Consider the following 23,948-nt stretch of genomic DNA (forward strand, 5'->3'; position numbering starts at 1 on the left):
TCCAGAATCTATATATGCTTGAAACAGCTGGAATCATACTGTAAAATACAATGATATATCCAAGTTTTAAGAAAATCTGCCAAACCTTTCGTTGAAAAACATACACACGTCACGAAGAAACAATTCCTAGAGCAATACAACTCCGGCATGACTTCTCACTCTGAGAGGTAGTGCCGAAGCAATGAGGTCAGCTGCATAAGCAACACACGAAAACCACTCACTTCACTTTGTTAAACCATCATGTTTATTCCTATTTATAGGAAGTTCCAAATGCAGTTGAAAATAAAGGTAAATTTTACCATTACCACTTGCAACACATCACTTTTAGAATTCTAGCAGGCTACTAAATTTTATTTTAATTTTGGCAGAAGAAAGAAGATGAAATACAAGTGATGATCAAAGTTCTAAGATTTTATATGGTTTGTCTCCTAATTAACATTTCTTCATGGTCCTGGGACAATGTGTTTCTAGAGTAATTTTACTATCTGGGAATCTATGAGGAGAGATCTCAAGCTCTGAAACAAAGAGAAAAATGATTTGCCAGTAATTCCTGTTTTATTAAGGTGTGCCACAATTACACCATTAAATTTATCACAGGAGTTCAAGAGCAGTGGATCGTCCTATTTTTCCCTAGGTTTGATGGCTAACTGCTGTTCTACACACCTCCTCTTCTAGAATTTCACTGGAGAAAGACTCACAAACTTAACTGAAATCAGAGATCAAGTGCTTTCAAGTGGGAAGGACAAGGTGAAGTATCCGGCCCAATTTAGGCAAATAAAATCCCTTCAGTTACTGGAAAGCAGGGTGGGTGTGTAAAGACTCAGCACTGACATGCCTTCAGAAACCAGAATTACTGGCAGGAAACCGTCGAGCTTCCAACTCTCCCCGCTCACAGTCACAGCTCACCTATAAACTGAAAGATTTCAGAGTGTTCCCTGGAAGGGTGGCACTAAATGATAAACACACTGAGGCAAAACCGCCACAACGTGAGTGATCAGTCACTGGGATCTGTGCAATTTTTTTTTAAAAAGAAATAAGCCACACATTCCCAAAAAGAAAAGATCAAATATTTAGTACCTATTTATTAGGTACTTTTTAAATGTTTATTTATTATTTTTTAGAGAGAGGGAGAGAACAGGAAAGGAGCAGAGTGAAAGGGAGAGAGAATCTCAAGCAGGCTCCACGGTGTCGGCACACAGTTGTGAGATCGTGACCTGAGCCAAAATCAAGAGTTGGACACTGAACTGATGGAACCACCCAGGTGCCCCTTAAGGGCTGACTTTTTAAAAGCAAAAGACTGAGCTAGGTCCCATGAGGGATTAGAAGTCTAAGATTTGGAAGTATGATGTGGTTTCTGACTTCCAGGAGCTTGGAATCAATTGTAGAATGAGGGCAAATACACAGAACGATTAGTGTTAAAATATACAAACCAACAGCATCTTAACAGCCAATATCCTTCCATGCCCTTCCATGCAAGGGCAGGGAATTTCAAAGAGATGGTCCAAATGGAAACACTGCACAAATAATAGAAAATCCTCTAGAGATGAATATATCGGTATAAAAACTTAGCAAAAGTTCTGGGGTCCTGTTACCTACATTTACTCGGTAGCATTAAAATGACACATTTGTCAAAAATAATTATTACACATTCTAGCTGTATTATTTACCTTTACAAACACTTTCTTATAAAACTTCAAAGCATTTCATTAGGATGAGCTCATTTATCTTTCAGTTAATAATGAAAAACCATGATTGTCTCTATTTAATGGGTGCCCCCTAAGAACAGAGAAGTGAAATATACGTTGCAGGCTAACTGGCCACCAAAACTTGAATCCATAAATATAACCTCAAGCTTTGCTGAAGACAAGTAAGATATGTATCTAGTTGCTTTGCATTCTAGGAAGAAAGTTAACTGTGAAAACATGAGACACTTCATTTTTGGTTCGCATCATCATCAATACATACATTTTAAGTATATCCACGTCATCAATGTTCTCCTGGGTGGTCGACAGTTAAACCAGTTAAGTTCCCAGTAACTACCTGCAATGTTCCAGAAGTACGTACATATATACTGATGGTAACAAGTTTAAAATAATTGCATTTTATAAGTTACCTCTGTTAAGGCACTCCACAGTTCCTCGTCTGTATGTTCATTAAAGGGATCCAGATTTTTCCTCATTGTTCCAGTGAATAAAACAGGTTCCTAAATATTACAGAATAGTGAATGTTATTACTGTAGCCTCTTTTCATTTTATTTCGATGCTAAATTCCAAAACAGAATTAAAATATAAAAACCAGAATTCACTATAATCATTAACACGAAGGTTGCAGATGCCTGTTTACAAAATAATATATCTATTAATTTTCCATCCTACAAAGTTTGACCCCCAGTGTCTTCCGGACCACTGAACACTAAGAGAAGAAACTGCTGAAGTGTGTCGTCTTAAGAAGAAACTGAAGAAGAGAAATGAAGGTTTGGTTTTTGAAAATGCTTTCCTAGTAATATCTGCTTAAACAGGAAAAACAAGGATATAATTATTTGAGGGGCTTTATATCAAGAGATGTGAGTTTATTATCAATCCTGGTGTGACACTGGAAAACACCAACAGGACGATTAGTTGACGTTTGCGACTCAAAGCAAACTCTCAAGTATGTTCCCATTTGCACTGATGAAGAAGCCAGGATATTTCCTCCTTCTGTAGAACAGTTTTCTTGGATTGGGAATCTGTCCCCATGTGCAAAGGGGACATCCTGTTTTTTGTCCAAAGAGAATGTAAACTAATGGGCCCAGTGGCGCCTTTATTCTCGAGGAGATGCCTATGGTTTTGCATCAGCTAATCCCCACATTATCTTGTCTGTGCATCAGGATTACATGCCTCACAGAACCTCGTTATTAACTGCAAGGGGAGGATAACCTGAAACCCATTGTGACGTGCGTCATAATAAAATGATTTTAATTTAAATAGCTCTTCCTATTCATGTGCTTCAGGAGGAGCCACAATTAAATTACTCTTGCAATATATGCCTCCTTCTGGGTTTCAGGAGAGAATCTGGTGCATAACCTTAGGTAGGCCATTAACGTTTTCTTCTGGAAGGCTCTGATAACCCAGGCCGTAAGAACACGGACAGCAGACACTAGAGGTGGTACAGCACCGAGATGCACACAGATGGGGGAATCAGAGAAGACTGGACTCTTCCACAGGCATCCAAGCACGGCTCGAGGGAATCGCCAGCCTCAAATCTTGCCTGCCTTGCCTGACCTTGGGGCTGGACTATTCCTCCTCTCTTCTCAAAAGCCTGAGAAGACTAAGGAGGTAAACTTTTCTCAAGCCGCGAAGAAGAATGACACTCAGAGAGCCTCCTGGACCGTCTTTTCCTATGGTCTCAATTTTAAGACTGAGGAGGGACAAATGGATGCAGAAGACAGAGACGTGGGCCACCAAAAAATGTGCATGCCTAAAGGCAAATTCCAAATATTGAAAGACATGTAAAAAGGACACATCATTTTTATAAAGTTAAGTGGCCAATATGCCCAAAAGCACTGAAAAATCACTGGTCATTCAACGTTTCAAAAATAAATTACTGAACTGCACGATCCCAAGACCCCAGTTAAAAGTCACCCTTAACTTTCTCATAAGCCTTCTCCCTGCTGCATCTGTGTTTCTCTCCTCTTCTTATAAGGACACTTATCACGGGATATACGCATCACCCAGTCAATCTTGAGATCCTTCACTTAATTACACGTCCAAAGACCACGGTACCAGGGGTCAGGACTTGGGACGTATCTTTGGAGGAACCACAATTCAACCCAATACAGCACCCTTTTTCCTATTATCTACTGCAATACTTATTTTATCTTTCTACTATTTTAATTTTGGGGCATGATTTTATATGCAAAGCTTCATAAAAGAAAATTTTCACTGTCATAAATAAATAAATAGTCTCCCCTAAAACTACCGAACTTAGGACCAAAGACTGAACAACAATTTAAGCAACAGTAAGAGTTCCTTGTCAGGGGAATAATCATCATTCTATTTGGGATTTTAAATTCTTCATTCATCCTACTTCAGAAATTCTTCAGACTCTACTTGATCTTACTTTGTAATTATCAACTCAAAGAGTCCATCAAGGCCAATGCGTCTCCTCCTTCAGCTGATTCTCTGAGGTTTATAAAAACGACAGGGCCAGATGGGGAAGGGCTGCTACCCAACCTTCCTCACTTCCTGATGCTCTGCCCCGTCCCGCCAAGGCTCTGAACCATGGGCAGTATCCACTCTGGGGCCCAAGCTGAGAGACTCTGAGGACTGGTGGTTAAGGAGATGAAGGGGCTGAAAGAGAACAGGCTAAGGGATGGGCTTCAAGCCAGTGAAAGAAGTGGGAGGTGGTCTCTGCTCACAGCAACCACGAGCCTATCCAGGTTTACATGACCTGTTGGCCTTCATGTGCCTGTCAGAGCGCAAATGCACATCCGGTAAGAAGTCTAGGATAAAGTGTCCACCTGGCTTTCAAAGTACACTCTATGGAAGTGTTACCTAAGCTCATCTATCAAAAAACTGCCTTGTTGTTAAAAGACAGACCTTTCTTCCTTTGTGAAACGATGAAAAGGCCCTGTATCTGCCCATTTGGGAGCCACGGTTTGGGTGGTTCAACAGGACAGGCACAGGAGCACACGTTTAAAGTTTGATCGCCTACTTCATTAACAGGAAGGGTCCCTCTCGTCACCCCCTTCACCTTTTTCTCTTTGGGAAAGTTCCTGAAATGGATCCATCTCTCCAAAGACTGGGGCACTAATGTGGGATTTGTTGCCGAGATCGAAGTTGCTCACTCTGATGCTGAGCCTGCAGCAGCTTTATGCTGAGTTTTAGACAGAGACCTCAGCTATCTGTAGGCTTTAAGGAGGCCCTGCTAATTATCAGCAAGTCACTGCTATCATAAATAGAAAAAGTTACATTTTCAGCATTTCCCAATGCAAGAAGGGTCCCCACTTAAATCCATACAGTCAATCTAAAGGGATACAGTAGGCGACTGCTCATGTTTAGTTAGCAGCTATTAGAACAAAGTAGTTCAGTAAACTAGAATATTTTTTTCTGTTATGACATGCCAAAGATGTATTTCAAAATGAGCACAATTTCGATCAAAACTTGAATGAAGAGAATGATTTATTAAAAGATTAGCTGAATGAAGCTGCCTTTTTCTTTAAAAGCAGCAGGCAATTTGTTAACAGTGTCTGTTTTACTATGCCCGTGTGCTTTATGCATGGTGCTCGTTTTGGTTTCTATCTAGTCCGCTTTTATCCACTTGCCAAGTAAGAAACCACTATATTATCTTCAAAAGGTGATAAAAGTATTCATAGGAGACACACACTGCAAGAGCAGATAAGGGTCAAATTAATTATCATTTCTGATAGATACTGTTATTTAAAGTACCCACCTCCAAGCAATTGAAGTTAATAAACTAATCTTATAATGAATAAGTGTTGTAAAAAATGTTTGCAGGCAGAACATTTCAGTGCAGAGATTTATGGTAGGACATACAACCTTCATGTAAACATATACACTAAATGTATTAGCCTAAGTATATATTTTTCTGAAGGTACACAATTAAACCTCATTTAATAAGAGTTAGCTGGCATGCTATGGTTAGGTAAACCAATGTTTTTGTTTGGGGTAATATTTTAACTGAAACATTAGTATCAAACCTGGTTTGTTTGTTTTTTTTTTTTTATCAGTTTCAAGTTGACTTTTTTTTTTCTTTTTATCTTTTGTGCCACGTTCAGCAATTTTTTCCTTTGTTACAAACATACCACAAGTTCGTATCAGCCATGTGACCCAAAATGGCCACCTCTGAATCAAAGCTTTTGGCGTAAATTGATAATCCCTCAACACAACGGGGAGACTGAGAACCACGGTCTTGTTAGCCCTTTTGTGTATGCTACTGGAAGACAAACCTCTCATTATCCCAAAAAGAAACCCTACCCACTAACCTTCAGAAGCTTAAAACGACCCTGGTCCAAGACAAAAACCATACAAGTGGTTACAAACCAGGCAGAGAAAGCACAACACTTTACTGTACCCTAATCACTCCAGCCCCCAACCAGGAAACCGCCCTCTACTAAAATATATCCTCCAGAGCGGCTGCTGGTTCCATGCGTCCTGAGAGCTACATTTTCATTGCTGAGCCAAGGACCTTTATTAAGGGCAGCTCGTCTCCCAGTTGCAAGAATGAGACAATCACCTGAAGTAGCTTTAAATCTTGATTTCCTTTTTTTTTTTCTTTTTTTAAATCCTGTAGCCCCTGAATGAACCGATCATCATCCATATTCAGAAGAAAAGAACATTGTTTGCCGACAAAGGAAAAAGAATTTAAGTCGTGTAAAGTCCTCTTTCGATACAGAAAGGTCAGGAGCTCTGGGGAGCAGTTCCAAGGGCTTTAATGAAGACTTCAGTGTCAGAAACAAAAGGCCGACTCCATTAGGCTAGAATCCAGTTGTATTTCTTTACTAGTAACAGCATACCCACCTCTTCTCTCTCTCTGAGTTTTGTTCTCAACAAGGGAAGAAAAAAAAAAGAGAGAAAAGAAAACCAGGTAATAACGAAGAAGTCTTAAAGGGACAGCTTCGCTTAGCCTTTTCCAACACACTGAGGATAACCCAGGGAATAGAAATACCAAAGGAGCACAGTGGACTGCTTAAAAAATATCTAGGTTTTGCTTTGATTTTAAAAAGTCTATTAAATATAAAAAGTGAATCTGTTTAATCATGATGAAGATGATAGCTGTTGATCTGTGCCAACCCTTGGGGTGCAATCGTAAATAATGAATTTGCATGGAATCACTTTTCAACTGAAAACATTTTCTTGGTGCCAAAAGGAAAGGGGCCTTAGATGTAGAGAATCCATCCAAAAAAGTTTTGAAATCCGTTTTTCCAGATCCTTTCAGATAAGTAAGTTATTCCCTAAATATAATCTCATCTTGCTATTCTCTTTGGGGAATGCGTTTAACTATTTAAAGACGCAAAGGAAGCACAAAGGAGCGCAAAGGAAGTGTCTATTTTGGCTACCCATTCTGTTTATAAAATTATTTAGAAAGCACTTTCATGTTTTACTTCCTCCATAAATTGCACAAATCAAGGAGTACATTCAAAGAATACAGTGTTTTCCCAAGTTCCCTGCGGGACTGGCCCCCAACTATCCCCACCTCTCCCTTGCCTCCCGTTCCCACCACGGCCCTGGCTGCTATCACACCTGTCCCAGTTCTGATCTCTGATGGCATGGTCAGCAATGACTGAGACGAGCCTGGCAGCGCGGGGCCGCCACGGAAGCTCACCGCTGCAGCCAGGATCACAGCGAGACAGAGCCAAGGAACAGGGCGCCGACCTGGCTCACCTAAACCGGGAACTCCAAGCAACATGCCTTCATTCTGCTCTGCAGAGACAGCTCCAAACTCCCTAGTTCCCTAAATCAGGGTGTTGAGACACAAGGAAACGGTTTCCTATTCATTTTGGTGGGAAGAGTGGTGGAAGTCGTCCTTCAAGGGACCAGGCCAACAGCTGTTCACACCTTTGCAGCCAGTCACACTGTCAAGAGAAAGGGCTCTCAGCTCTAGCAAGGTAAGATTTCGAGTATCTTCTCCTGACTCTAGCCCATGACACATAAGGGAATTAACCCCTTTTCCTAAATTGATTTTCTTTTAGTGCTGAGTGTGCCTTGAGTTAACTGTATCCAGCAGCCTTTGTTTCCTTACTGGAAAACAGGGCTAACCCTGTAGGGCTGCTGTGAGAATCAGGACCACCACCAGGGCTCGAGGTATGGGGCTACCATGTATCAGGAGCCCAGCCAAGCAGGGGACAGTGAGGGAACGTGGTTTTCAAACTGCAGGTGCAGCCAACGGATCATGAAATCAATTCTGTGCCTCATGACCATTTTGTCTTTTCTATGAACTAGAACAGAATGGATATAATAGCAAGTAGAGTGCAGAGCACTAAGAGTAATCGTGTTTTGTGGAATATTTGTGTCTGCATGGGTGTGCCCGCGGAACTGTGATACACAGCAGTTGTAGGGGGGACTGCAGTCACCAATGTGCTTTGGTCCCTGGAGGAGCGGTTAGCTGCCCGAGAACGTCCTTGACATAAACAGGAACCCTGGCTCTGCCACATGCTCGTAAAGTGGGTTAAACTCACTGTGCCTCAATTTTTAAATGGGTCAGATGAAGATAACCATATAATTGTGAGGATGAAGGCGGAGACAGTAGGGAAAGAGGCTCAAATATGTGAAGGATTCCACAAATACCAGGAGTTATTCACACTTGTGTAACTCATCTGGGATGAAAACAAGCACAGGAGCAACAGAAATTGGAGACACAGCCTCCGGAGGAGCTAGAAAAAAGCGAACATGTGGGGGGAGTGGAGAAAGGATGCCAGGGTCTTCAGGGGGCACTGCAGCGTATCAGTGGGGTACAGAGCGGGGGTCGGGAAAGAGCAGGTGGGAGGGAGGCCAGAAAACAAAGTGATGTTCTCTCTTGCTCCTTGTGAGAAGAACGCTGATAGGTTTCTGTTACACTTTACCCTCGAATTCTTATTGTGCACACTTTTGTTTCACTCTTTTAAGTTTATAGAAATAATCTGGTTTGTGTGATAAGCAACAGATGTAAAGGAAATCACCAAGGATCACAAAAACATAAATAGAAATTAAAGAGCAAAGTCCTTCCAGAACCTGTTACTACTTTTATGTAAGTAACCAGAACACCCAAAAGGCTAGTGCCCTGATCCTTAGTAAAAATAGTTACTATTTCCCAAGCATTTCTAAGAGCAAGGCATTGGGCCACAGACGTTTTCTCATCCGGTTAAATCTTCATGACAAATCTGTGAGGCAGCAATTACTAGACCTGGCTCAAGGACGAGGACGCTGGAGCTCGGAGGCCAAGTGATGTCATCAGGGTCACTCACACAGTCCAGAGACTGGGCCGGAATAAAAATGTGGGTCATGTGATCTTAAAGATTCTATCCTGGCTGCCTCCTAGAAGATATCCTGGGACCCTTTACACGTTACATGGTCTCTCTAGACTCTCTTTAATCAACAAACATTGCCCCTTAGAGACAAAGGCACACGAAGTGAAAAATGAAAGGTTGTGTGTTTACAATGGTTGGTGATCATTATCTCCATGGGTACAAAGCTTAGTACTGTTTTGTAAGCATGCTCTCCGGAGTATGCACCTACAGCATGCTCCAAAGTAGGGTGGGAACTTATGGAAGAGGACCAAAACCTGTGGTGATGTCAAGGTGTATTTAGTCTTTGCTCAGATGTGCTTCCAAAACATTACTGGCAGAGCCAAGAAACATCCAACGTTATTTCTTTATTTATACAGTTCTTTTATGTACACAAGCATACAACCATTTCTTATTAAGAAGCATTAAAAATAACACGGGACGTGTTCCTAGGTCCTTTCATCCAAGGACATGAAAGTACTTTACAGGCACGCCCATTGTTTCTGCTCACTAATCTCGTTTGGCCCATTTCAGAGATAGGTACAACCGAAATACAAAACTTGGGAATTTCAACTCCTTTACTTTCTACTGTAGTCATGAAGTCATGAATCTAACAGCCAGAGGAAATCTTTAAATACAGGGGTTGAAAGTGCTACAAATTTCTTTTCATTTTTCCTGAAAGGGATATTTTAAAAAACAAATTTCTTTTTTCCAAATGGATAAAATAGATGAAGATGATGACAAGGTGACAGGTGGAAAAAAAGGTCACCAGATGTACCGTGAGGACCATTCATAATGTATGTAAGTACCGAGTCACAGTGTTATACACCTGAATCTAATACTGTATGTCAATTATTCTTCAATTAAAAAAAAAGAAAAAGCATAGAAGCATCAGGGATAGGAGAGTTATTAAAAATTTTTTAATTGTGCTAAAGTACACATAACACAAAATTTACCACTTTAATCATTTTTAAGTGACCAATTCAGTGGTATTAAAATGCATTCACATCACTGTGTAGCCATCACCACCGTCTAGGTCCACAATTCTTCTTTATAATTCCAAACTCTGTACCCATTAAACACTAACTCTCCATCCCTCCCTCTAGCCCCTGGCGACCACCATTCTACTTCCTGTCTCCAGGAAACTGACTGCTTAAGTACTTCATGGGAGTGGAATCCTAGGGTATTTGTCCTTTTGTGACTGGTTTCCTTCACTTGGCACAATGTCAAAGTTCATCTATGCCTTAGCTCATGTCGGAATTTCCTTCCTTTTGCAGGCCGGATAATAGTCCACTGTGTGAACACACCACACTTTCTCCACTCACCTACCTAAGGACATCTGGACCACTTACACATTTTCGCTCTTGTGAATACCACTACTATGAATATGGGTGTACAAGTACCTCTTAGAATTTGTTTTCGATGATTTTGGCTACAAAATCAGAGGTGGAGTTGGTAATAGGATAAGATCATTCTATATGATCATTCCTATGTGATCCTATTTTTATATTTTTAAGGAAACTCTGTTCTGTTTCCCACAGTGGCCTCATTTTATACCTACACAAGCAATGAACAAGGGTTCAAATTCTCCCACTAACTTCCAAGCACTTGGTGTTTTCTTTCCCTTCCCTCCCTCTCTCCCTTTCTTTTTTTTTTTTTTTTTTTTTTTTTTAAGTAATCTCTATACCCAAGGTGGAGCTTGAACATATGACCCGAAGATTAAGAGTCACATGCTCTACTGAGCCAGCCAGGTGCCCCAGTGTTTTCCGTTTTATTGATAGTAGTGACTATTGGGGATGAGATAGCATCTCATTGTGGTTCTGAAAGGAGTATCCTGATTTAAAAAAAAATTTTTTTTTAATGTTTGAGAGAAAGAGAGTGTGCATGCACATGCATGAGTAGGGGAGGGGCAGAGAGAGGGAGACACAGAATCTGAAGCAGGCTCCAAGCTGTCAGCACAGAGCCTGATGCAGGGCTCAAACACGCTGATGGCAAGATAGTGACCTGAGCCAAAGTCAGATGCTCAACTGACTGAGCAACCCAGGCTCCCAATACCTTCTGAATTTTTACTGAAACTGAAATGATGGACCACAAGGAATGAAAGGTGCTTCTACTGTGCATTATCCAATCACTAAAACATTTCCTGAAAGTCATACTTCTATTAAGAAGCAGAATAAGGGAACAGAATCAAAGCCCAGAAAGAGACGGCCAACTGCACCCTCCATCATCACAGCAGCCAGGTCCTGGGTCTGCGAGCAGCACTCCACAGCCGCTGACCCAGTCCTCACAACGGCTCCAGGAGATGCCTTTTGTGGGAGAGAAACCTGAGGTCCAGAGACATGGGATTCCTTGTCCTGTATTTTTCTATTCTCTACTGCTTCCTGGTTACAATCATTTACTAATGGCTAGATTCTAAGTCTCCCCAAAGCATCCATATACACAGTAATTCTCAAAGCCCACCAGTTTCACAGAAAGCCCTCCATGGAGAGAATTACCTTTGAGAAGTTACATTTCCTACAGCAAAAGTCTACCACTAAAACATTTAAAATCCACATTTCCCTACAGAAGCCTCTCAGGAGCTAAACCAATCATTCATCATTTTCTTTTCAGAATCATGTGGTTATCAGTGGATAACTCTGGGGTACTTGGGGAAGTTAGAGTCCAGACATTTTACCGGGTAAGTTATTAAATCACACACACATGCACGTGCACGCGCCCAAAAACAAAACCTGGTATCCGATGAAAATACTTGCTGTTAAAAATATGTTCTATTGGGCAAAAGGATCAATCCTTCAACTTAAAAAAAAAAAAAAAAAAAAAAAAAAAAAGGAATAAAAGTAAAAGCAATTAAACTTAGGTTCTCTTATAAAAAGGACATGTGAGGATGCTCTGACTTGTATACCTGAGGTATGATGGACATTTTCTTCCTTAAGTCGTGGAGCCCAATTTCAGTTGTCAAGATCTTATCAATCCAAATTTTACCTTCTGGTTCTGACAATCTAAAAAGGGCCGAGATGAGGGAACTTTTTCCAGCTCCTGTTCTTCCCACAATGCCAACCTGTAAAGAGATCCAGGAGGGATTAAGAAGTCACAAAACACAATGTATCAGGAGAAACTCTGGTTGTTGAAGACAGATTAAGGAAGTTCTATATTGAATGTAGTCCAAGAGTTTCTCAACTTTGGCACTGTTGACATTTTGGGCTGGATTATTCTTTGTTGTAGAGAGCTGTCCTGTACATTGTAAAATGTTTGTCGCTATCCCTGCGCTCTACCTACTAGATACCAAAAGCACCCCTCGATTGTGGCAACCGAAAATGTCAGACATTAACAAATGTCCCTTGTGTCCCTTCGGTGGGTGGGGGAACTGCCCCTGGTTGAGATCCACTGGTCTAAAGAAAAGTTAAAAATAGCACAATCAGCCTGCCAGCAGTGAAAACCCAGCAATCTACTGAGTGGTTGATAAGTAAGTTTCAAAATTAGCTTTATTCCTAGTGTCTGGTTATTTTGAACCTTGAGAATTTCTTGGATAATTTTATAGTTTGTCAACAAGTCAGAAGCAATACATAAACAGGTAATCATTTTCCCAGAATTCTATTACATAAGAGGTGATATAATTATTCTTTGGTAGAACAACCAAATCATTTCTGGCTATTAAACACCTGATTACATTCTGTCTCAAAAGGAAACATCTTAACGTTTTAAAATGCAAGTCTCAGTGTGTTAAAAAACAGTAGCCAGTAGCTGAAATACCCATAATGAGATCATCATCGACAACAACAACACAAATAACATTTGCTATTTATATGGGGCCTTTCATCTGAGCAGTTCAAAAGGCATTTTACAAAGTAATTAATACTCACAATTACCCCTTTAGGAAAAATACGTGTCCAGTATCAGTCTGGTTATTAGAACCAAAGCACAAAGAAATTAAATACACTGACAATAAGATCAAAGAATCAATATAAAACAGGTAAAATGCCGGTCAGGAACGAAACTGTATTGCACAAAATTGGTTTTCAGCTGTGTGCATTTAAACCTATATGCAGAAACTGTTGTGTTTTTGGTTGGTTTTTTTTTTTGCTTTTTTTTTTTTTTTTTTTTTTAAACCAAAGAGCTTGCCCAACTACAAATTCCCTGGTGGGAGCTTCCCAAGAGATGATATCATCTCATCTAGGTATCTGGAATCAATGAAGGGCACAGGACAGGCTTTCAAACATTTGTAAATTTTTAAAACTCACAACTTTCAACAGAGAATAACTTTCTGAGCACTGATTCTATGCTGGGAACTTTACATATTATCTCATTTGAGTACTTCCCAAGTTTTAAAGCTTAACTTACACAACGATTATTGATGGCATTTCAAGAGCGAGTCTACTTTTATAGAGATAAACGTTAGGAAAAGTGGCTTCACCAAATTTTATAATCTTCATAGCCACTTTATACCTTACAGTAGGTCCTAGTTTATATTTCACAGATGGGTCATTTTCTGAACATGGGTAGGTCCTAGTATACTAGTCTAGACACACACAGCTTCTGTGTGCTTCTGTGTATTTCTCCGTGTTCTCAAATGTAAATCAACACGTGTCAAGATACAGGCAAGAATTGTGTCTCTGAGAACGTGTGGATGCTCCCGTGCTATCATCACAACTAAAACTGATCCATCTGTGCAAACTGGAACATTTGTAGACTTTTGGTAAAGGGCTGGGATATGAGAGGGGGGCAGAGGCCTGCCCACAACCACAGGTCTGTGGTCTCCAAACTCAAGTGAGGGTAAAAACAAACAGGAAATTCAAAGAAAACCTGGTTCTGGCTATTTCCCTCTACTCTCCAGTCATCAAACCATAGGCTGTGTCTTTCACAGTTCACCAAGGGGTTGTATTACATAAGAGGTGTATTACATAAGAGGAAACTTCCCACGGAGAATATCACCAATATCAGTTAGTTTACATTCTCAAAACCAAAGAAATACTTGAAGATACTCTTACTTTAGCTGATTTGCAACTATCCCCATATGTTTTCCCAACTAGGCTGAGGCTGGTTCCTGACAACCACACCAGCACGTTAGACATTTCTAGGATCAAGTTCTTTTTCTAGATCAAGTAAGAGATAAACACAAGGAAAGTGGCTTCACCAAATTTTATAATCTTTATAGCCATTTTGTACCTTACGGTAGGTCCTAATTTATATTTCACAGAGGAGTCATTTTCTACACATGGGTAGATCCTAGTATACTAGTCTAGACATAACATGGCTTCTGTGTATTTCTCCATGTTCTCAATGGAGATCTCTTCTAGATCAAACGCAACATGATTAACACACAATTTCCCACTCAAAATAGCTGCTTTTTCCAACTTCTCCATTTTAATCTCATGACTTCTTTCCTGGGCTCATGGGCTCAACACATTCACCTTCCTTTTCCAGCTTTCTCCTAGTCCCGCATGGTATCAAGCCCTAAAGATGCTACCTCCACAATGTTTTATGATTCAGTCCCTGACCTGAGTACAAGGCTGTGTTACCTTGATTTAGTTTTTTTGAGAGAGAGTGTGCACGTGAGCAGGGGAGAGGGGCAGAAGGAGAGAGAGAGAGAGAGGGAGAATCTTAAGGAGGCTCCAGGCGCCAGATGTGGGGCTCGATCCCAGGACCTTGGGATCATGACCTGAGCCAAAATCAAGGGTCGGACATCCAACTGACTGAGCCACCCAGGGACCTCTGCATTACCTTTTAGAAAACAAAACTCTTTTCTTGACCATAATCAGTGCAAATGAATGCAGAAACTTAATAAAGACTAGTCATAACTCTAACACTTTGATTTAAAACCATTCTTTAGAGGATGTATTTTCTTTCTGGAATTAAGTGCATGCATATGTTAAGATACAAGCTCGTATATTTACACAAAATGAGATTAATGTGAACATATTATAGTAATCTGTTTTCACTTAGTATTTCAAGAAAATATTTTAACGGCCCTATAATATTACCGTATATGCGATCATTTATTTAACAAACCCTCCATTTGGGGACATTCAGGCTGTGTCCAATATTTTGCGATTATAAGTAGTAACTCTGTGTTAAATATCCTTGAAGCCAAATCTCTGAAAACAGCCCTAATTACTTCCTTGAGATAAACTCTCAGATGTGGAATTGCTGAGAAACAGGTATAAACACTTTCAAAGGAGGCTGTCAAGTACTGCCAAACTACCCTCCAGAAACAGGACACCAGTTTTGGCCCCCACCTGTTTTCTCTGTGCATTCACGCACCTGGGCGTGACAGCTTTGTTTTAATCCACATCAGTCTGATTCCAAACAGCAGACTCACTTTCGCCATTACGACCTGCTAGGGGAACAGGGTGGCTAGGGTGGCTACTGACTCCCTCTCCCCTGCCTCTTCCCACCGTGGATCACGGGTGCCCTCCTCTCAGAATGAGCTTCTACAGGGCAGCTCCCTGCCTGTCATGCGGTCCCAGGAAGTCCCTTCCACGGGAGTGTCCCAACTGACTCTCCATCCTTAACCTCCACAAGTCAGCTCCCTTGGGGTGACCCGGAAGGTCGTGAAGATTAAACGTGAGAGTGTGTGCTACACACCTGGTAATTCATTCCCTCAAATGCTCTTCACTCGCTGGATCAAGGCATCACGCCTCTGCTTACGCTGGTCCCACCAGCCCAAACGCCCTTCCCATGCTTTCCACCTGCTGAGATCTTACCCACATGTCACCAAGTCTACCTCAAGTGCCTAATACCTCGGAAATGCTCCTCCTGTTCCTTCATGTGGGCTCCTCCCACCCAGAAGAGGTAGGTCATCTTTTTCTAAACTTCGATAAAAACTCTGACCGCCTTCTAGCTTATTTAGTAGCCATTTTTATACAACCTTCTTTCTTCCACTGGGATCTGAAACGGATTCAGCTTTGTATTCTTTGTATTGCATGCGGTGTCCTGCGCCAAATGGGCATTTTGTACAGAATTGAGGCGTTTAAGTCAGGATGGAGAAACTTATGGAAAATCTATCGCCATAGTGTTGAGGTACAGGATAAGCCGGACAGAGAAGACAGACGTGGCAAACAGATCCTATAACCATAAATACTAACTCAAATGGCCATGCCCTCATTTTCAGTTGTTGCAGACAACAACTTACACATCAAAACTGGTTATGGCCATTCTACACGATCGTCGTCTGAGCATTTGTTTTGTGCTGGTTTTGGTGCTGGGTGTCTCATCTCATTGGAGGTGCACAACCCTAGAGGACCTATGACTTGCATTTTGCAGAAGAGAAGACAGAGGCTTAGTAAGGTTAATTAGCCTGCCTGAAGTAACAGAGTCCAAACGGGGCAGGACAGACTCAAACCCAGTTCTGCCTGTTCCTTGTCCATTCTGCTGATGGCCTCTTCATCACGTGGATGGCCTGGCACCTCGTTATGTCCCTCTGCCTGGCCCGAAGAAAGTGGGGAGAGGTGTGGCTGCCAGCAAGGAACTGGCCTACCCCACAGATCCCATCACCTGATATTTACAGCATGATGTGGATACAGGGGAATATACTGTGGTGAGTGGACAAAAGAGCCCACAGCTCTGAGCAAAGAGGTGGTACCTGTCGTCAGGTGGGCTAGTTGTCAACAGGAAGAACAGGCACCTACGGCTGAAGCTAGGAGAAGAACACAGAGCACCTGGCCAACAGGCCAGACAGACCTAGTGCCCTGCTTGGGGCAGTGAGGCTAATTTTTCACCCCACTGGGTGGTGAAAGGAGCTTAGATATATTGCTACACTGGGCTGTCTCCGACTCTAGACCCAAATCCCTGTAGGAGGATATGGGGAAGCCACAGAGAAAAAGGAATGTTGTCTATGAGGCAGCCAGACTACACTGAAAAGGCAAATGCATGCTTAAACCTGGAGTCATACAGAATTAAATTCTAATGTAAATTCATGACTTGCAGAATAGAAAAGTAAATAAATCAGCAGGGTGGTAGCATAGAACTTTCTAGAGTGTCATGCTCAGTCACAGGGGGTGGGATAATTCATGAGCCCAATTTCAAACTGTCAAAGGATATTTCCTAGAAATCATGAGTTAGAGTCATCCACAACTGCCTGTGGGAGAGAGGACTTTACCAGGGTGGTGCCTTGTTCCAAGGCAATTCAGAGACAAGAGGCCTGGGTGGGCCTGAGAGTCAGCATTTCCAAGAAGCTCCCAGGTGACACAGGTACCACAGCCTGGATAGCAAGAAATTAAGAAGTCAGCAGGGGAAGGGAGGCAAGCTGGAGTGAGAGAAGGGGTTCTTGAAAAAATATTATGTAAAAAAGGAGAAAATGTAGGAAACTAATATTTTTGCACGTTATAGCAAGGTCTAGTACACATCTGTAAAAATGTATTATCCAAGTAATAGGTCTGAGCAAGAAAAAAAAATAACAAACCAAAATCAATCTACTTCTAGAGCTGGAAAATGCTTTAAAATGGCCCAGTACTCTTTAAAATGATCAAATCAACCACAAAATCATCTAAATGAAAAATGCAGCCAGTGTTTAGAATCTAACCAGGAAGCCTCAGGTGCTATTTACCTCATTTGGGCTCTTCATTTTTACTTGTTATTTCTTCCATTAATTAGAAACCTGTTTACTACCTATTACGTTTTCCTGTTCATTAGAACTCCGGGGAATCTGGACAGTACAGGAAAAAGCTGGAAGAATAAAGCACTGCTTCTGCTGTGTTGGCACATTCCCACATCGTCGACCCCACAACAGCCTCTCCCGATCAAATGCAACCCCAAAGGACGGGGGCGGTGGTGTCCCTAAATGCTGGGGTGGGTGGGGAGGAAACGAGACCTGGGACCTACACAGGCAGCGATGTCACTTCGTGACTCTGCAGCCTGGATATGATCACCAATGACATAAACGGAGCTGAAGGCGACACCACCAGTGGACCAAGACACAAAAGTTATTGGCATTAATGTAACTATCTCCAAATTCGATCCCTACCCCCAACATTGAGAATCTCAGAGAATCCTATGATTTGGGGGTAAAGACCGAAAAATACAAATCTGTTATGTTTCTAAGTTGTACTACAGTTTCTTAGGTGATTCATAATTTACGGCTTCAAGAGAAATTTAAGACGCATGCAGATTAACAGAATTATGTTTAGAACATGCCATCTGATGGGCACACTGTGAGCAAGCAAACATCCCTGACGGTGCTCACAGGGACAGAACTTCATCATGAGCTACAGTTAACGTTTCCCGGCACAGTAGCCCTCTCCTCACCTGCATTAAGGCCGGAAATAATCAGGAGCCAGCTTTTGCCATGTGATTTACTACAGCTGCTCCCTGGGTATCATTTGGGCATTAAGTTCAACATTTCTTCTTCCGTGTCGCAAGGGTATAATCATCACATTATGGCTACAGTCCACTCAACGGGTCTGTGGTAGAAGGAGCTTGAAAGAATAGTTCTTCAGATATCTAACACATCTAGGTGTGGGGTTGCTTGCAGGAGCTGGCTGGGAAGTATGTTTTTGATACTGGTTGCTTCACACCTGCACGTTACTCCCTCCCGTCCCAGCCAGCAGACCCTCAGCACCCACTGTGTGCCCTGCAGGATGCCGTTTTCTGGGGGAAGAAAGATGAAAATAGGATGCTCCCTGGCCTTAAGCAGCCTCAGGGTACTGTGAGACACAGACCCCAAATGGCACAGCAGGCTGCAAGTGCTACCTTTTATGCTTTAATTTTATGTTTTTGTGGTAAAATGCACAGAACATAAAATTTACCAGCCCATTTCTTAGGTGTACAGTTCAGGGGTGTTACATACACTCACACGGTCGTGCAATCTCCAGATTTCTTCTTGCCTTGCAAAACTCAAACTCTGTCACCATGAAACACTAACTGCCCACTGACTGCCCCCGAAGCCCCTGGCACTCATCTCTCTACTATTTGTGTCTGTGGATCGGAGCAGGCTAGGAATCTCGCATCACAGGCTCTGTCCTATTTTGCCCTCGAGCTGATTTCATTTAGCATAATGTCCTCGCCGTTCTTGCCATGTCAGAATTTGCTTCCTTGTTAAGGCTGGAATACCCCACTGTGTGGACGGACCACATTTGCTTATCCACCCATCCACTGATGAAGAACATGCAGTGCTTCCACTCCAGGCATCCATAATGCTGCTAGAAAGTCAGGTGTGCTATGCCCGTGATCTTCAGGGGCGCCTAGGTGGCTCAGCCGGTTGAGCATCGACTCTTTATTTCAGCTCAGGTCATGATCTCACGGTTTGTGAGTTCAAGCCCTGCATCAGGCTTCGTGCTGACGGCACAGAAGCTGCTTGGGATTCTCTGTCTCCCTCTCTCTCTGCCCCTCCCCTGTCTGCACGCGCTCTCAAAATAATAACCATTTTAAAAACCATATGTAAGATGTGGAAGAATTGAGGGTCTCACAGAGGCAGATGCATTAGAAGTGACTGAAAATGAGACTTTCACCAGCCAAGTGACAGAAGGGAAGGGTCTCTTGAGGCAGAGGGGCAGTGTGCGCATGCTGGGGACAGGGGGGCCGGGGGGCCAGGGTGCAATGGAAAAACCTACACAGTACTCATTTGGGGGCACTGCTCATGTTAGGAGTTGAGGCTGGAGAGGTAGGTGGGGAAAGAGCTTCCTATGGCCTTGTCTATTCTGGTTTCACTGCTTCTTCAAGAGCCCAATCTGGTCTGGGACGAGGGACCCAAGTCTCACTGCTGGCAGACTTAGACGCTGGCAAGTCTGTTCTCCGTGTATCATCCCCTGTCCCCTTGGGTTGCCTCTCATCAACTTCAAGCAAGTCTCTGAGCCCTTTACTGCCTCCCGCTGGGGGCTCTGGCTCTTGAGCCCTGACTGGGTCACAGATTCCGGGCTCTTCTCTGGTGGCTGAGAGCTGGACTGCAGCCCCAGCTCCAGTGGACTTGGGCCTCGATACGGCTCCAGCACCAGCTTGTCCAGGCTGGGAGCTACAGGGGGCCCCATAGGGATCAGATCCGTGTGCCAGAAAGAAGCACTCTATGGGTGGAAGGACGGGGGGGTTGCTTATAGGAGGGCAAGTCTGGAAAGGGACAGGGACGGAGGGCCGTAAACAGAGACCACCACGGGAAGGAAGAGGAGGATGTGAGAAATACAAAGCAGTAAGAATAGGTGGGAACCAGAAACTGAAGTGCGAGTGACGAGGAGCTCCCAAGTCTCAGGCACGAAGAATCAGATTTCAGAGAGTGTCCTGGCTCAGCCCACCAAGCACCATGAGGCAGCTCACAACACGAGGCAAAGTAATGCTGGCATCCCCGTTCCGTGGTCAGTTTCCAGGCAAGATTTACCAGTAAGATCATCCGGTCTAATTTATACCCACAGAGACACAAGGAGTCCCCGACACGTGACCAGAAAGCCTGCAGGTGGATGAAGGGTTAAATCTGTAACTGAAATTGTCAAGAGGCAAGATGGTTTAAACAAACCTTCTCCCTTGGTTTAATGAGCGCTGTCATGTGCTTCAACACCAGAGGCCCGTCTAAACTGTATGTGAAGTTAACATTATCAAAGATAATCATGCCTTCTTGGGGCCAGGTCGGCGGAGGGTGGTTCTGATATTCCCAAGGGGCTTCTTTCTCAAGGTCTGTATATTCAATCACCCTTTCTACTGAAATCATCTGAAAGACACAGGACATCACATGGGTTAGGAAGGGAGGTTCTCATCCATGTTAAGAGACTGTAAAATGAAATGCTCTTTGATACTAGCTAGTTAAGTATATCTCAGGTGCCAATACCCACAAAGGCGGCATCTGATGAGGACTGATGCAATTTACACACCTGTTCATAGTCTTGTAACACTTTCACTTATGGCTACTTCCTTCAGCATTACATTGAAACTACAAGAATTAGAGAAGTAAATCCTAAGATTTTATTTTTCCACTTTTCACACCTGAACAAAAAAATCAAGGATTTTGTCAAAGAAAGGAACACTTGTGGCCAACCATCTGCAATCTTGCTACAGAAGAGCCATCTGTTTCAGGGGAGTTGAACTGCCTAAGTCATCAAAAAAAACTTTTTTTTTTTTTGAGGGGGGGGAGGGGGAGGGAGGGAGAGGGAGGGAGGGAGAGGGAACAAGCTGAGAGAGGGAGACAATATTAAGCAGGCTCCACACTGAGTTCAGAGCCCAACATGGGTCTCGATCCCATGACCCTGGGATCATTGACACCTGAGCTGAAATCAAAAGTCGGACGTTCAACCAACTGCGCCACCCAGGCGCCCCTGTCAAACTCATTTTAGGGGTGCCTGGGTGGTTCAGTCGGTTGAGCGTCCGACTCTTGATTTTGGCTCAGGTCACGGTCTCACAGTTCATGAGTTCGAGCCCCATGTCAGGCTCTAGGCTGCCAGCACGGAGCCTGCTTGGGATTCTCTCTCTCCCTCTCTCTCTGCCCTTCCCCTACTCATGCTCTCTCTCTCTCTCTCTCTCAAAATAAATAAATAAAAATTTTTTTTTAAATCTCATTTTCATGATCAGTCATTTTCTACTCTGTTAGAAGAGCACGCTGGAAAGATTTCTCTTTCATTTCTCTTCTCATTTCCCTTCAGGAGAAGGTGCAACTATTCCAAAGAGGAAAGAATTTACTTACTAAGGCCTCCTGAACAACCATCTTGACACCTTTGCCTAGCACATTCTGAGAAGGAGCTTACCCTACCAGAAAGAAGGGACATTAGCAAATTCAGGTGCTCAACAACATACAAGAATAAATGCTAAAATGAGGCAGAGGGAGGGTAGGCACGCAAAGGGAGATACCTATTAATTAAACGAACCGCCTCAAAATACTGAATTCTTTTATCAGGAATGAGGAATTACCCATTAAGAAGCAAAAATAAATAGGCCTCTAAGAAATTAGCTTATATCCTCTCCAGGACTTCAGAACCTCCCTCCTACAGAGAGAACATTTATTACATTTGAAGACAGCTTGCGGTGAATCTAAAACCCGCTGACATAGCACACAGAAGACTGAGGAAAAGATGTGTATATTTTATTTTACACTAACTTTAAACAGATGGAAGAAGGATCTGAAAAACTTGGTTAGCTCCGATGTAAAAATAACAGTTTTAATATTTTACATAAGAAGTGCTTTCATGCCCTTTAATGGCAGGGAGACTTGAAAAGGCTAAGAACGTAAAGATAAACATTACCATATTCTCCACTTCGGCGCTCTGCCTGACGCACCACTGGAACATCCCCATGAGTGTCAGGGCGTAGGACAACGCCAGGCCAACCTGCCCGGCATCTAAAGCTAAAATAGGAAGGAGAAGGGGAATCAAATCAGTCCCATTCTTAATCCCGAGTACAGGTCCTCCTCTCACTCTACCAAAACGACTCCTTTGTAATACGTAAATACTTGACACATGATGATAGTAATAGTTATACTTTTACTATCTGATGACTAAGACCATAAGACAATAAAAAAAAAAAACAACACCATAAATTCAGAAAGACTGTTAAGTGAGTTTATGAACTCCAACAGGACTGACAAACACCTGACAGTATTGCATAGGTGACAAACAATGTCATTATTCAGACTTTTGGCATTACTGTTTCAAGAATCATTACGTAATTTCACATTCTACATCCAATGCGACCACAGTTAGAAACCACTAAAAACAAGGCAATGGGTTCTGAGAGCCAGCCTTGAAATCTAAAATACTACTCTCACTGTTCCATTATTAATACTATGATTCAGTGCTGTCACAATGGAATAGTCAGGGGTAGCGAATTCACCCCCTGCACACCAACACCTGCTCATGTGGTGCCCACCTGGTGGGGAGCATAGCATTCTCTCCTGCTGAATGGCTTTCTCAACCCAGTGTACCAGGCTTGTATGCCCAAGAGATCCCAGTAGCTCAAGTTAAAACCTAAAGCCCTAAGCTGGACAAAACACTTAACGGAAAACTTGGTTCTCTCCATATTCTCCAGACACTTCCCCAGGAAAATACAAAAAGTTAGCTGCTACACTCACATGGTCCTCAACCTATGCAAAGATAAAAGAAACTCATCAGGGTCCAAATAAGCACTCTACACAGACCACACAGCAAAATCACACCCGGCCCGACACACCGCGAATGCTTTAATGCGATCCGTTAGAACAAGACAGTATATGGTATTGGACAAGGTGGTAGGGTTTAATTTAATAACTGTAAACGCAGCTATAAATTGTAATCATACCACAAATAGTTATTCACATCTGTACTTACTTTTTGCCAGAATCAGGGACCCAAAGGCAACGACAATGACAAAGATGGCGCAGATGGCATCCAGACGCACGGCGAACCATCGGGACGTAGTCAGAAACAAGAACCATGCCTCTGGGTTTGCGAAGCATAATAAGCAAAATGAGTAAGTCGAAAAGCCATGTTAATTACTTTGAATGCGGGAGAACACTTTGCCCGGTTGAGCTACACGAGAATTTTTTCTCATGGAGAGCAAAGCTGCACACCTAAGGAACCAGAAGGTTCCGGAAAGCCAACTTCTGACACAAAGCAATGTATGGTACAGGCAGGAATTGGTACAGTGGCTTTGTGGGAGGCATGCATTGAAAAATTCAACCAAGGGGCGCCTGGGTGGTTCAGTCGGTTAAGGCATCCAACTCTTGATCTCAGCTCAGGTCACGATCTCATAGTTCGTGGGACTGAGCCCCACAGCAGGGTCTGTACTGACAGTGTGGAGCCTACTTGGGATTCTCTCTCTCCCTCTCTCTCTGCCCCACCCCCACTCACACTTGCTCACTCTATAAATTAAAATAAACTTTAAAAAAAAGAAAAGGAAAATTCAACTCAGAGGTTATAAGTAGAAATAGGATAATAAAAACCTCGGAAAAATGGGCTCATCGGTACCTTTCTTAGAGTGCCAGGCTCAACATGAAGCTTATCCTCTCACGTGGTTTACTGTTCCCAGCTGATAACAGACAGCAAAACCTTCACTTTGTTTCCAGTACTTTCCATACCTACTATGGGGT

At 42.7% G+C, this 23,948-nt stretch overlaps 1 protein-coding gene across 13 annotated transcripts in view; it reads right to left on the reverse strand.

Moving 5' to 3' along the window:
• ABCC4 (ATP binding cassette subfamily C member 4) overlaps positions 1-23,948 on the reverse strand; it is a 284,608-nt gene that overhangs the window by 29,567 nt on the left and 231,093 nt on the right. For 12 of the 13 annotated variants that reach the window (XM_042929130.1, XM_042929159.1, XM_042929140.1 and 9 more), the window contains 5 exons: positions 23,188-23,298; positions 22,129-22,229; positions 20,415-20,606; positions 11,883-12,038; positions 2,114-2,203 (listed from right to left, as the gene is read on the reverse strand). In XM_042929130.1, coding sequence (XP_042785064.1) covers positions 2,114-2,203; positions 11,883-12,038; positions 20,415-20,606; positions 22,129-22,229; positions 23,188-23,298 — 650 coding nt within the window. The remainder of the gene's footprint in view (positions 1-2,113; positions 2,204-11,882; positions 12,039-20,414; positions 20,607-22,128; positions 22,230-23,187; positions 23,299-23,948) is intronic. The other variant, XM_042929175.1, reaches the window with a different exon arrangement.

This window comes from Panthera leo, chromosome A1 (genome assembly GCF_018350215.1).
Source record: "Panthera leo isolate Ple1 chromosome A1, P.leo_Ple1_pat1.1, whole genome shotgun sequence".
NCBI lineage: Eukaryota > Metazoa > Chordata > Mammalia > Carnivora > Felidae > Panthera > Panthera leo.